Raw genomic sequence first — 15,092 nt, forward strand, 5'->3', positions numbered from 1 at the left:
AGTTCCCCTGGCACCCAATCCACCAGTTGGTGGCAGGCTTCTCAGATTCACCAGGCACTGGGAGGAGATCACATCGGACCTCTGGGTCTTTTCCATCGTACTCCAGGGGTACCATCTGCACTTCTGCCGTCTCCCAGAGACCTCTCCCCCCACATCCCTCATGGGGTTCATCCACCCACCTGGTCGTTCTTCAACAAGAACTCTCTGCCTTTCTTACAGCGGGCACAGTGGAACTGGTCCCTCGCAAACAGCAGGGTTGGGGATTCTATTCGAGGCGTTTCCTCATCCCAAAAAGGAATGGCGTCCTACGCCCCATTCTCGACCTTAGAGCATTGAACAAGTTTCTCATAAGAGAAAAATTCAAGATGGTCTCCCTAGGCATGCTGATCCCCCCCCCCCCCCTTCCAAAGAGGGGACTGGCCTTGCTCCCTTAACCTGAAGGAGGCATTCGCACACATTGCTATCGTCCACAACCACAGGAAGTACCTCCGCTTCATGGTGGGGAATGCACATTTTCAGTACAGTGTTTCTCGGGTCTTGATTGAGTCCTGATTGAGTCTCTGAAACCTTCTACACCTTCTACACCTCCAAGTGGAAATGTTTTTCCATCTGGTGCGAAGGGCATGGATTGGACCCCTTCTTCTACCCTCTTCCCTGGCTGCTGAACTACCTGTGGCACCTGTCTGAGTCTGGGCTGGCATCAGCCCCCTGCATTTTCACCAAATACTTGGCGGTGGTGGCTGCCTACCTCAGGCGTTGCTCGGTACATGTGTTCCTATACCTGGATGACTGGCTGGTCAGAAGCGACTCCCGTTCTGGGGCCTCGCAAGCTCTGGCCCTGATGGTTCAGACCCTGCAGACTTTGGAATTTGTGATCAACCTCCCCAAGTCGCACCTCTGCCCATCCCTACAGCTGGTCTTCATAGGCACCAGCTTGGACACGGCAAAAGCAAAAGCTTTCTTGCCCAAGGATTGGGAGGTTGCTCTCTCCACGCTGGCCAACCCTCATCCGCAACAGCTGGAGGGTGTCGGCCCACCCCCTACTCTGCCTGCTGGGCCACATGGCGGCCTCTGTCCATGTCACACTCTTAGCTCATCTCCGCATGCGGACCCTTCAGTGGGCCTTGCGGTCTCAGTGCCAGCAATCATCCCAGGATCTAGAGGCTCTGGTCACAGTTACGGATCCTCTCAAGCTGTCCTTGGCCTGGTGGAAATCCCTCCCCAATCTAGAACACCTAACTTCTCTTCCAGCCCGCGCTGCCCCAGGTGACCCTCACCACAGTTGCGGTCTGCACACTCGAGACCTTTTGGATCGCCGCTGAAGCACGCTGCCAGATAAACTTTCTGGAGCTTCAGGCGATTTGGTATGCCCTGTGGGCGTTTCGGGATCAGTTGTCATCCAAGGAGGTCCTGATCAGGACGGACAACCAGGTTGTGATGTGGTACATAAACAAACAAGGCGTCATGGGCTCGTTTCTCCTCTGCCAGGAGGCAGTGCAGGTTTGGAACTGGGCCCTCTCCCAAGGGATGTATCTGCGGGTGACCTACCTGCCAAGTCACCTCAACATGCTAACAGCCCGCCTCAGCCGGTCCTTCCAGCCACATGAATGGTCCCTCAACCCTGCGGTAGCGGCTGAATTATTCCGCCACTGGGGTGCGCCAGATATGGATCTCTTCGCCTCCTCTCTCAATCACAAAGTGAGCAAATTCTGCTCCCTAGTAGTGGGGAATGGCCATCCAGCCTGCGATGCCTTCTCCCTTCACTGAAGGCAAGGCCTCCTGTATGCATACCCACTTCTCCTGCTCCTCTCGAAGACCCTGTCAAAGCTTCAGGAGGACGGGAGGATTATGATCCTCGTGGCACCCTCCTGGCCTCGGCAGGTTTGGTTTCCGCCCTTACAGGACCTGTCGGTTCAGGCGCCCATTCTGTTGGGGACTGCGCCCGACCTCAACACAGAACCCAAGGCACCCTGTGCCACCCAAATCTCTGGGCGCTAGACCGCACAGCTTGGATATTGAGCGCCTGATCCTCCAGCATTATAGCTCTCGGACTGTGTTTCTCGGGTCTTGACTGAGTCCTGATTGAGTCTCTGAAACCTTCTACACCTCCAAGTGGAAATGTTTTTCCATCTGGTGCGAAGGGCATGGGTTGGACCCCTTCTTCTGCCCTCTTCCCTGGCTGCTGAACTACCTGTGGCACCTGTCTGAGTCTGGGCAGAGACCAGTTCCATCAGAGTTCAATTGAAACCCCCTCTTCGGCCTCCGGCAGCGTCCTGGGACCTCAATGTGGTTTTGGCAAGACTGGTGCGGCCTCCCTTTGAGCCCCTGCAGTCCTGTGGTCTGACGTTCCTCACCGGTAAAGTCATATTCCTGGTGGCGATCACTTCCACTCGCAGAGTCAGCGAGCTTCAGGCCCTGGTTACGTACGCACCATACACGAAGTTCTTCTACGACCGTGTGATCCTGCGTACTCATCCTAAATTCTTGCCCAAGGTGGTGACTGATTTTCACATCAATCACCTTCTTTCTGAGGCCACATTGCCACCCAGGGGAATGTGCTCTCCATACCCTGGGCTGTAAACGGGCACAGGGTTTTTACCTAGACCGCACAGCAAGCCACAGACAGTCCATCCAGCTCTTTGTGTCTTTTGACCCCAACAAGCTGGGGGCGGCAGTGCGTAAACAAACCCTATCAAACTGGCTGGCGGATTGCATTGCCTTCTGTTATGAGCACGCAGGCCTCCAGCTGGCTGGCAGAGAGAAGGCTCACTCTGTGTGGACCATGGCAGTGTCGGTGGCCCATGTGTGTCACTGAAATTTGCCGGGCAGCGACCTGTATTTCCCTTCACACGTTCGCAGCTCACTACTGCCTTGACAGGGATAGCAATCAGGACAGTGGCTTTGGTCAGTCCGTCCTGCGCAAACCTGTTCCAGACCTGAACCCAACTCTCTCTATCGTGCTCCTTGTGGGACCAGACCTCCCCTTGTTTTTCCCATTGCGCTGCAGTTGTATTGTGCCCGTTGGCACCTTGTTCGGCCGCTGTTGGTCGCTGTGGTGGAATGGGGCAGTCTGGAGCTCTGTACTCACCCACGTGTGAGGCCTACCATCCTGCTTGTCCTAGGAGAAAGCACAGTTGCTTACCTGTAACAGGTGTTCTCCTAGGTGTTCTCCAGCAGGATGTTAGTCCTCAGGAATCCCATCCGCCTCCCCAGGATGCTTGGCTCACCTTCGGTTTGTTGTTTTTCTTTTTTCGATCGTCAGCTTTGCTATATTACGAGACCGAAGGGGGACCTCGCATGGATGCGCAGATAGCAGCAGGCTGTGCCTGCCCAGTCTGCTGGCCAAAGTTTCTAGAAACTTTGTCAAATGTTTTCCGTGCCGGGCTCCATCTCCAAATAAGACAACTCTTTTCTCTGTTTTTGCTCCTAACAGTCGATTTATTAATTTTTCCCCCTGTTTAAGTTGTATCCAAGTTTTCTCCTCCTGTTCTATGTAAAGACAGTTTCTTTTGTCACCGTTTGTTGAATGTTGCAATGTAAACCGGAGTGATAATTAACTCTGTTATTTGAACTTCGGTATAGAAAAGTAATAAATAATGTCACCCATATCACCTGCTGTCCTAGGAGAACACCTGTTACAGGTAAGCAACTGCGCTTTCTGCGCTTTCTTAAAGACCTGTAACAGGTCTTTAAGATCATGAGAGGTCTTGAACGAGTAGATGTGACTCGGTTATTTTCACTTTCGAATAATAGAAGGACTAGGGGGCACTCCATGAAGTTAGCAAGTAGCACATTTAAGACTAATCGGAGAAAATTCTTTTTCACTCAACACACAATAAAGCTCTGGAATTTGTTGCCAGAGGATGTGGTTAGTGCAGTTAGTGTAGCTGGGTTCAAAAAAGGTTTGGATAAGTTCTTGGAGGAGAAGTCCATTAATGGCTATTAATCAATTTTACTTAGGGAATAGCCACTGCTATTAACTGCATCAGTAGCATGGGATCTTCTTAGTGTTTGGGTAATTGCCAGGTTCTTGTGGCCTGGTTTGGCCTCTGTTGGAAACAGGATGCTGGGCTTGATGGACCCTTGGTCTGACCCAGCATGGCATGTTCTTATGTTCTTATACGGGAAGTACAATATTAAGTTTTTAATGCGATACTGCTTTCCCCGAAAGTTAGTATATGCAATGGGAACCGCTCGGACAGAGGCCTGTACTAAACATAAGTTATCCCCTGGTACCCTGTGTCATTAGTTTTGGGGCTGCACAATTATAGGCAAATTCTGGAAGTCTGTGGTATGTTTATATGTACAAAGTTACAAACAAATGTGTACCTTATCAGGCCAAAATGTTACTGTGTGATGATTTGTGTGGGATTGTTGATAATGTAAAGTCCTGGTTTTGGCCAAAATGGTAAGGCTGGTTGGGGGAGGATTCACCAAACACAGTGCAGTGGAGGAATCAAATCCATTACATACATTTTGTGACAAATATGTGGAACAGATGGAATTAAATAAAAAGAAAAAGGCATTTTTTGCAGATTTGGAGCTCCTATTTACAGTCTTTGCTGCCTAGGGTGAGGAGCCTGGTTCCGAATGATTAGGGATGGTAAAAAGTTGTGAATTCTGATGCCCCTCACACATGGGGGGGGGGGAAATGGTGTTAGAGGAGAAAGGCGCTAGGAAGAACCTTTTAGGATGGGGGATACCCCAGGGAGGGGGACTGTAGGGGACAGGAACGTTAATGGTTATGAATACTGGTCCCTGGGAAGGGTCAGAAGGAGACCTGATCCTGTGTACTTGGCTTTGTTTTATTGGTTGCAGTGGATTATAGGCATTGTTGAAAATTTAATAAAAGAAATGCAAATGTCAGACAACAGGGCCTCATGCATATGCAGAAGTGCTCCTGCGAGCTTCAAAGGTTTCTGCAGACATTTTTGGAGAATATCTCAGCAGGGCAATCTCTGAAAGAAATCAAACGTTACAAATAATGGTATCAAAGTGAAACGGTGTTTTACAACAGTCCGGGGCCCCCAGTGAAGCTACAGAAACATCAGGACAAGAAGCACCGACATCGCTCCCTTGAGGATTTTTTTTTTTTCTTTTTTGTCTTTAAACAACGGCACTAAATGCTAAGGACCCCGCAGCCCAACGCAAGCAGTGCGCTTTCTGGTGAACCCCGCAGCCCGACGCAAGCAGTGCGCTTTCTGGTGAACCCCGCAGCCCCAATGCAAGCAGTGCGCTTTCTGGTGAACCCCGCAGCCCGACGCATGCAGTGCGCTTTCTGGTGAACCCCGCAGCCCCAATGCAAGCAGTGCGCTTTCTGGTGAACCCCGCAGCCCGACGCAAGCAGTGCGCTTTCTGGTGAACCCCGCAGCCCCAATGCAAGCAGTGCGCTTTCTGGTGAACCCCGCAGCCCGACGCATGCAGTGCGCTTTCTGGTGAACCCCGCAGCCCGACGCAAGCAGTGCGCTTTCTGGTGAACCCCGCAGCCCGACGCAAGCAGTGCGCTTTCTGGTGAACCGTGACGGGAGCCACTTTTGAAGTGCCCACGTTGCTGCAACGGCCGAGGCTACTTTTTCCCCCCCGCCATGGTCTCTGCACTGGTTTTCAAAAGTACCCGCCTGTGCCGTCACCTTAAAACGGAGCACGGAGTTGCCCTGCTTTATCTGCGGGCACATTTTGTTTTGCGAGAAAGAAAGAGACCCAGGTGTGGATTTGAAACTGCCGTCCATGCAGTATTATCCCCCCCCCCCCCTCCTCCCCCGGCCTGAAGCCGAGGCCTCTTAATGTGGCTGACGGGTGCACGCGCTGTGTGGTCCTAGCCGGGGCTGCCTCTTTAACTGGTAAATATAGACTTGCAAGACTCTTACTATTGCAAAGAATAATATGATCTTCTAACCTGTATATCAATGCCTGACTCTCAAGCAATTTCCATCGCCCGTTCCTTATTCCAATATTGTAAATATGTGTATTATGTGTTAATTAGCTTATAGTTTTAATTTTTATCCGATGTACCATTCTAGAATTGCCAGATCGTATAGATTGTTGCTAATTTAATGTTCATTGTAAACTGATGTGGATTGTAAAGCTTGTTGCTAATTTAATGTTCTCTGTAAACCGAGGTGGTGTTTCCCAACGTGCCGCGGTATATAAAAACCCTTAAATAAATAAATAAATATGTGCTTCCATGGGTTTTGAAAAGATGAACTGGGAATTATGATGGGAAGGGACCCATGGATTCGATGGGAGAACGGGAAGAAGAGGAAGGGTCCTTTCGGGGGGGGGGGAGGAGGCTCGGAGTTTGCCTCTCCTGACTACATTCACTCACTTTTTTTTTTTTCTTCTTCCCTTGCGTTTCTGTTTTAGGTCAGCAGGACGATCTGATTGCCAGCGTGCTGACGGGTAAGGGGGGATAAATAAAGGTGGTTGTGTGGGGGGGTTGTGTGAGAGCACGTTCCCACCCCGTGGTACCAGTGGGCGTGCCACCCCCTGAATGCCAGATAGCGCTTTCCCCATCCCCACCGACCTCCCCACCCTGTTTTTCTCGCAGAGGTACGGGCACAGACTGTGGAGGAGCTGAAGCAGCAGAAGGCTTTTGTGCGGCTGCTGAAGAAGCAGTACCGAGAGCTGAAGGACCTGCGGAAGAAACATATGCGCAAGATCTCGGGGCTGCATCGGGAGCAGAGCGCGCGCCTGAGCGAGTTCCACAGCGAGAGCACCCGCCGGCGCTCCCAGGTGGAGAAGAAGATGAGGAGCCTGCGGAAGGAGTGAGTGCGCGGGCCCGCGCGGGCAGGAGCTTGGTGAGGTGGCGGTGGAGTGTCTTGTCTGCTTCTTGACCCTCTCCTCCCCCCCCCATCCCCCGGACCTGCTCCCTTTACAGATCCAGCGACTCCTCGGAGTCCGTGAAGCAGCAGCTGAGCCAGCTGGAGAAGGAGGTGAGCCAGAAGAAGCTGGAGCTGCAGGAGTGGCAGATGCGAGGGCTGCTGGAGCTGCGGGACTCTCAGCACCAGCTGGAAAAGACCAAGAAGTTTGACCACTTGAAGCAGGTGAGGAGGCCAGCGACTGCATCACCTGCCCTCCCACTGCCGTGTGATGCATAATCCCTTCCCCTGCCCCCGCACGACGCATACCCCTGACCCCCATACCCTCTCTCCCTGGTGTGACTGCACTGGGTGATCTGAATCCCCCCACCTGTGCTGCTGCATGACTCGGCCGAGACAAAATTATTTGAATTTGAAACGAGCAGTGGATTGCAAGGAACCTGCAGAAGGACCTTGTGAGACCAGGAGGCTGAGCAACTGCATGGCAGATGAACTTTAATGTGGAAAAATGTAAAGGGATGCACGCAGGGAACAATAATCCCCACTCCACGTAGACGATGCGGGCTTCTGTACTGGGAGTCACTGCCCCAGAAAGGGGATTTGGAGTCCTTGTGGACAATCCGTTGAAATCCTCAGCTCGGTGCATGGCAGAAGTCAGGGGATGGTCCAAAAAAAAAGTAAATAGAATAGTAGGAGATCTGAAAAGGAATGGAGAAAAATAAAAGAGAAAATACTATATTGCCTCTGTAACGAGCCACGGTGTGAGCACCCCTTCAGTATTGGGTGCAGTTCTGGTTGCCCCATCTCAAGAAGACATAGTGGAACTAGAAAAGGTGCCGAGGAGGGCCACAGAAATGATGAGGGGGGGAGAGTACATCTCTCCTGTGACGAGAGGCCTCATAGGCTCGGGCTCTTAGGCTTGGAAAAAGCGAGAGCTGAGAGGGGGACTTGATTTGAAGTTTATAAAATCAGGAGTGGGGTGAAATGGGGACGTAAAGGATGATTATTTGCCCTTTCAAATAATACTCAACAAGTAACAAGAAACCAGCAGTTCCCTGTACGTACCAGGATCAGTCCAGAGGGTGGGTTATGTCCCCCGTCCAGCAGATGGAGACAGAAAACAAGGGGCCACTCCCATGAAACCAGCAGATTCCAAATACATTGTAGAAAAGTACTTTCTCGCTCAGCGCGCTGTCAAGCTGTGGAATCTGTGATGCCAGAGGATGTGACCCAGGCGGGGGAAAGTCCATAACATATTACAAGCCAGGTAAACTAAAGAAAGCTATTACTATGCCTGGATCTACTTTATGGGCTCTGCCAGGTACTTGTGACCTGGACTGACCATTGTCCGAGACAGGAAGCTGGGCTCGATGGACCTTGGCCTGACTCAGAAAGGCAATTCTTATGTCCTTATCTCCCCAGCCTCGTTGCTGCATGTCCCTGATCCTCCGTTCCTGCCACTGAATGATCTGTATCCCTCCCCCCACCCCCCCATCCAACCCTTGGTGCTGCACGACCTTTGGCCTCCGTCCCTGCTGCCACATGACCAGGCTCTTCGCTCCACCTCGTGAGCATTTTGCTACCTTCTAGAACTTGCAGCAGCGTTGGGTGCGTGGGAATGACGTTGTGTCTGTGCCCCCATCCCTCACAGGCCCTGCAGAAACTCCAAGACGTGGCCTCAGACTGTCAAGGCGGGCAGCTGAAGCGGCTGAAGGAAGTCAACGAAAAGTAAGGCCCCCCCGCCCCCCCTCCCTTCAGTTTCATTTAACTAGGACATAGCCTTGGCCGTACGTTCCCTCCACGTGGCAAAGCCAAGAGCGTGGGCCTTGAAAAGGGAAGCCAGCCGCTGCCGTGGCCGCCATTTTGTGAGAGGCGTCAGAACAAAGGTCACCTCTGTCCAGATCCTGGCAGTTACAGCTCCGTCTGGGCTTCCCTATAATTCTCCTGCGTGGGGGGGCAGTTCCTGGCCGTTAATACCCCAGGCAGCAGAGGGTTCTGGGGGTCATAACCTACACTGGGCTGCTTGAGCTGGTGTCACATCACGGGTTGCTAGATCTGGAGGGATTTGGTTGAAAACCACTAAAAAAAAATCACTTTGTAATTGATATAAAAAAAAAAAATAATGAAAAATAGGAATGGTGAAATATCTCATCGTCGGCTCACTTAAAGTAATAACGTTCAGACTTAGAGCTTAGTTATAATCATTGTGATCCACCTCCAGAGTCTAAAGCGAAATCTATTTTTATCGCAAAACTTTTTTATGAAAAATGCAGGTAGAAACCTTTCTCTCTATCGCAGTCCTGAAAATCCATAAACCCACTCGCAGCTCCAGCTCAGGTGCGGGCCAGCGTTGGGCCTGCACCTGAGAAGTGGGGATACAGGAGGTGGAGTCCCTGGCCTGGCCCATGAAGCCCCAAGTCCCCAGGTAGGCCAGAAATCCAAATCGGGGGCAAAAAAAAAAACCCCTCCATCTTCCTCCAAACTCAACTACACTGCCCCAGAGCTCTCAAGAGAGCTGCTTACAAATAAAATATAAATCTGAATAACTCCTTACAACAGGGACGGCCATTCCAGCTCCATCAAAGGGGAAGGGCTGTTCAGAACGGTGCCTCCTCCTCCTGCTTGCCAACCTGATTGAAAAGAAAGAAAGCAGCTTTCCAGGGCTTGCGGCTGGCGTGCCCAGAGGGGCCGTCGCGCTCCGTTTTTACTTCACGTGTTTCATTTTAAGGGCTCCCACGTCCTGCCAGAGCAACCTATCAAATTGTTAAGAAAGGGCCTAGCCACCCACAACCCACCCTCTGACAGGTTCTTTCTTAACTTTCTTAACGTTTTGATTGGTTGCTCTGGCAGGACGTGGGAGTCCATAGCATGGATGTCTGAATTTAAAGTCAAAATGGAGTCCTCTGTATCTCTGGCGGCTTGATCACAGCAGCATTCCCCGATGAAGAAAGTCTGAAGTCTCTTCGCAACGTGGCATGGGAGCTGGAGCTGCATGCAAGTGGATTTATGGATTTTCAAGACTGCGTTAGAGAAGTTTTTACCTGCATTATTCATAAAAAAAAAAAAAAAAAAACTTTTGATAAAAATAATTTCATTTTGTACTCTTTAGTTACTCTTTAGTAGGGATGTGCAGAGGGACGCCATACGTTGCATTCGGAATTTGTATTCGTTGGGGGGGGCAGATACGTTGCATTTGGCAAGGGGGGCCCCCGATACGTTAATGCGTTCATTCTTATTCGTTTCCCGGCTAAAATTGAATTACATACAACCTCCCACTCTCCTGCCCCCCCCCCCCCCCCCGCCAAGACTTACCAAACTCCCTGGTGGTCCAGCGGGGGGTCCGGGAGCCATCTCCTGCACTCACGCCCTTGGCTGAAGGTATTCAAAATGGCGCCGATATCTTTGACCTTACTATGTGTCAGGGGCTACCGGTGCCATTGGTCAGTCCCTGTCATATGGTAGGAGCAATGGATGGCCGGTGCCATCTTATGCTCCTACCATGTTACAGGGGCCGACCAATGGCACCGGTATCCCCTGTGACATAGTAAGGTCAAAGGTATCGGTGCCATTTTGATTACCGGCAGCCAACGGCCCGAGTGCAGGAGATGGCTCCCGGACCCTCCGCTGGACCACCAGGGACTTTTGGCAAGTCTTGGGGGACCCTCCTGACCCCCACAAGACTTGCCAAAAGGCGCCGGCCATCCATTGCTCCTACCATGTAACAGGGGCCAACCAATGGCACCGGTAGCCCTTGTGACATAGTAAGGGCAAAAGCTATCGGCGCCATTTTGAATACCGGCAGCCGAGGGCGTGAGTGTAGGAGATGGCTCCCGGACCCCCTGCTGGACCACCAGGGAGTTTTGGTAAGTCTTGGGGGGGGGGTCAGGAGGATGGGGGGTTTGTTTAAATTCACTCCTTTAGGCGGCCGAATAATTCGGCGAAGATTCGTTGTATTCTTGGGGAATCGCGATACGTTTCGCTTCCCCACGAATATGGCCCTATACGTTGCAGATTACCAATACATAGAAACATAGAAATGACGGCAGAAGAAGACCAAACGGCCCATCCAGTCTGCCCAGCAAGCTTCACACATTTTTTCTCTCATACTTATCTGTTTTCTCTCATTCTTATCTCATACGTTAGAAACGAATGCACACCTCTACTCTTTAGGTGGATCACGATTATAACTAAGCTCTAAGTTTGAATGTTAAGGGGTAGATATTCAAAGCTTGGACGATCAGGCCCTAATGCTTTTAAGTGAGCTGACTATGAGATACTCCACCATTCATACATTTTATTATTTTTTTGACATCCGTCACAAAGTGATTGTTTAGTGATTTTTGCATTTTTCACTTTGAACGGTGGTTATTTTTATAGTAGGGATTTGGGTTGAGCGCAGGCACAAAGAGGCAGTGTTCTGTGGTTCCTTTCCACCGGTGCAGGGAGAAGAAGGAACTGCAGAAGATCCTGGAACGGAAGCGGCACAACAGTATCACGGAGGCAAAGTCGCGAGAAAAGCAGAAGAAGGAAGTGTGAGTGGGCAAGGGGAGTGGTGGCGCCGGGCCCATGGCCACGGCAGGGTTGCCTGATGCCAGGGTGGGGCCTGTGCGCAGGGATCCACAACCCTGCAAGAGGGATCTGGGTGCGGACACAGGGGTTATAGTGAGGGCGGGGGAAGTCCCGGGCCCAAGCCACCGATGGGGCTATGGGCTTGCTCCATGGGTGAGACCAGGAGCACAAAGGGGCCCCCATCCCCTAGCCACTCTGACCTGCTACTCTCATTCTCCTCCCTTTTGTTCTCTGCAGGGAACTAACGGAGATTAATCGGCGGCACATTAATGAATCTGTCAATGCCATACGGCGGGTAAGTGGAAAACTGGGGAGAGAGGGAGGAAGCACTGCCACACCAAATGCATCCCCTTCCTCACCTACCTTCCCCCCCTATCTACCTCTTCTGCTCTATCCAGTGCACTCCCACAACTCCCAGAGATGCCGGGCACCCCACCTGCTCTGCACCCCCATTGGCCGGGCACCCCACCTGCTCTGCATTCCCATTGGCCGGGCACCCCACCTGCTCTGCACCCCCATTGGCCGGGCACCCCACCTGCTCTGCATTCCCATTGGCCGGGCACCCCACCTGCTCTGCATTCCCGTTGGCCGGGCACCCCACCTGCTCTGCACCCCCGTTGGCCGGGCACCCCACCTGCTCTGCATTCCCGTTGGCCGGGCACCCCACCTGCTCTGCATTCCCGTTGGCCGGGCATCTCACTTGCTTTGCATCCCGGTACAAATACAATAATTAAATTTTGTCAGGCATCTTGACTGCTCCCACCGGCTCTGTGCTCCCATTGTCCAGGCATTTCATCAGGTCCACTCCTCCAGTGACCAGGCATTTCACATTTTCCTACCAGCTCTGCACCCCCATTGGCTCGGCTTCTCACTGGCTCTGCACCCCCATTGGCTCGGCTTCTCACCGGCTCTGCACCCCCATTGGCTGGGCATCTCACCTACTCCCACCAGCTCCATGCGCCCATTGGCCAGGAATCTCACTGGGTCCCTACCTCCATTCCCCGGGCACCTCATCTGCTTCCACTAGCTCCCCTGCCCCCATTGGCCTGACATCTCACCCTCATTATTCTATGTTCCTGTCTCAGCTGGAGGAGGCTCAGACGAGACGGCAGGAGAAGCTGATCGGTGAGCAGCAGGACATCCTCCGGCACATCAAAGACGAGGAGCCCAGGGTAAGGGCCCAGGGATTGGGACCCATTCTAGTTAAATCTTCAGCCCTGGGAGAGGGGATCATTTTGGGCAAATTTCCATACCTCTGGGAAAGAGCAGGACCTAGAGAGGTGTTTTAAATAAATCTGGAGGCACGGGGCAAACAGCAGGGAACAGAGTGGAATTTAAATAATTTTTAGCCCCTAGTAAGTATGGGACAGGGTGACTTGTGTGCAGTGTGGGTAATTCATCATCTTTCAGAGCAATCCTATCCAAATGTATTAAAAAAAAAAACAAAACCATATGGCTTTCATCTCTTACAGCTGCTGGAACAGCTGGAGCAGGAGTGTGACGTGGAATCGCAGCTACTTCCCCAGGAGATCCGGCGTTACCTGCAAGAGGAGCTGGAGGGAAAGTTGAGCCGCTCGGTTGCCAGCCTGCCTGGCAGCGTTAACAACGGACACTCACCTAGCACTGACAGCCCGCTCTCGGGACTCCGCTCTGCCCAGAGCACCCCGTCTTCCATCTCCCGCTCTGGCTGGCGCAGCGACCAGAGCCTGGACGATAGCACATCCTCGCTGCAGGAGAGTCCTGTGTTGGCTGCGCTTGTGAATCCTGCTGACGAGACGACGCTGCTGTGACCCCCCCCTCCCTTCCCTCTCGCGTCGACGATCCCCCTGGGCCTACGAGCTTGAGCAAAACCCAGCCTGCTGCTGTGCATGGCTGACAGTAACGAAGGCCGCCCAGGGGCCTACACCCCGGCCCCTATCCCAGCCCTCTGGTCAGACCGATAAGAGCCCCTGTGTATGTGTGTGTGTGTGTGTGTGTGCGTCCGTCCGTCCGTTTTTTTTTCTGTTTTCTGTTGGAGCTCCAATGGTGCGTGGCTTCTGCCACCGTGACGCTCGCGCGGTCACACCAGCCGCCTCTGCAACGTTCGTGCTTAAGGGGGAGAAGCCCCAAACCCCCTGCCTGCTTTTTAAAGTCACTCTAAACGCCTGTTTTAATTCTGTACCATCCAGACAGGCCCCTTGCTGAACGTTTTGGGGAAAAGGTCGCTTCTTGTGCGTGGGCTGCGGTTCGGTGGAGAGGGGGAGGGGGGAGGGGCTCGAAAGAGAGGCTGTCAGACCAGTGCCGCTTCCTACAGCAGCACAGATGTGTGTGCCGGGCTGCAGGCTACATGGTTTTAACTGGGGCAGTTTTCACTGGAGGAGTCTGGGAACGATTCTCGGGTTAAGGATTGCAGGAAATGTGATTTAGTATTTGACATTTTTTTTTTTTTGAGGGGGGAGGGGGGCGCAACTGCATTTCCTTCCCCGTGACATTATCAGCAGCTCTGTCCGTAGGAAGATGGCCTGCCTGTGATACCAGAACGAAAGACTCGCTCCTCTGTACCGCTCTCCTCGTCTTCTTTTCTGGGTAGGCCGGGGGGGAGGCAGCCTGAACGGTTCCCCTCTCTCTCTGCACACTGAGGCCTCCCAGCAATCCTTCCCCGTCTCCTGCAAGGCAAGCTGGGAGTGGGAGCTCCACGCTGCTGATGTGGGGGGTGGGGGGGGGGTGACCATTCAAGGCCCCCCCCCCCCACCCGATACTATCCTACGGCTCTGGCCCTGTAATAGAGCAGCGGACTGATGCGGACCATGTGCTGCAGGTATCCTGAGGCTGGGGGAGATAACCCTGCTCCCCAGACCCCTCTTCTGAAACACACACATCCCCCCCATGCTTGCACCCTGATACATTACTTACACAAACCCTTCCTTCCCTTGCACAAGCTCCAGCAGGTTTATAATGTAGTCTCCCAATTTATTTTTGTAATTAAAAACCGCCGGCTGAGCCTTCTACAGGTTCTCTTCTTGTATAATAAATCTTTTATTTTATGATAAATATTTTGTAAAAAGGTGGGAGGGAGGGACTGCGGGCTCAGCTTGCAGAGCACAGTAAGCCTTTTCCCGCCCATGTCTCGTCTCCTGGGCACCTGCGGCTCTTCCCCCTCGTCGCAGAGCCCCCCCCCCCCCCCTGGCGCTGTTGAAAGGGAAAGCAGCCCATTGCTAGATGTATGTAATTCTTCCATGATTTTTTTTTTAATATCTCTGCAATAAATATGGATGTGGAGAAACTATGGCTGCCTGGTACCTACTGGTACTCTCCTACCGCTCTGGTTCTTGCCTTACATGACTTAATACGCACTGTATACAGATAGTGAAAGATGTCTCTTACGGTGGACAATGGCAGTTAATAGGCACTGGGAGGGGTGTCTCTTACGGTGGATGATGGCAGTTAATAGGCACTGGGAGGGGTGTCTCTTACGGTGGATGATGGCAGTTAATAGGCACTGGGAGGGGTGTCTCTTACGGTGGATGATGGCAGTTAGGCACCGGGAGGGGTGTCTCTCTTTCGGTGGACGATGGCAGTTAATAGGCACTGGGAGGGGTGTCTCTTACGGTGGATGATGGCAGTTAGGCACCGGGAGGGGTGTCTCTCTTACGGTGCACGATGGCAACTAATAGGCACGGGGAGGGGTGTCTCTTACAGCAGACGATGGCAGTTAATAGGCACCGG

At 52.4% G+C, this 15,092-nt stretch overlaps 1 protein-coding gene across 1 annotated transcript in view; it reads left to right on the forward strand.

Moving 5' to 3' along the window:
- The window catches only part of PLCB3 (phospholipase C beta 3), a 114,994-nt gene extending 100,606 nt beyond the window's left edge, over positions 1 to 14,388 (forward strand). Inside the window, exons 26-33 of the mRNA XM_029614783.1 lie at positions 6,364 to 6,399; positions 6,548 to 6,764; positions 6,878 to 7,043; positions 8,470 to 8,546; positions 11,261 to 11,350; positions 11,625 to 11,682; positions 12,473 to 12,559; positions 12,860 to 14,388. Coding sequence (XP_029470643.1) covers positions 6,364 to 6,399; positions 6,548 to 6,764; positions 6,878 to 7,043; positions 8,470 to 8,546; positions 11,261 to 11,350; positions 11,625 to 11,682; positions 12,473 to 12,559; positions 12,860 to 13,177 — 1,049 coding nt within the window. The 3' untranslated portion in view covers positions 13,178 to 14,388. The remainder of the gene's footprint in view (positions 1 to 6,363; positions 6,400 to 6,547; positions 6,765 to 6,877; positions 7,044 to 8,469; positions 8,547 to 11,260; positions 11,351 to 11,624; positions 11,683 to 12,472; positions 12,560 to 12,859) is intronic.
- The last annotated feature ends 704 nt before the right edge of the window (positions 14,389 to 15,092 follow it).

This window comes from Rhinatrema bivittatum, chromosome 8 (assembly GCF_901001135.1).
Source record: "Rhinatrema bivittatum chromosome 8, aRhiBiv1.1, whole genome shotgun sequence".
Taxonomy (NCBI): domain Eukaryota; kingdom Metazoa; phylum Chordata; class Amphibia; order Gymnophiona; family Rhinatrematidae; genus Rhinatrema; species Rhinatrema bivittatum.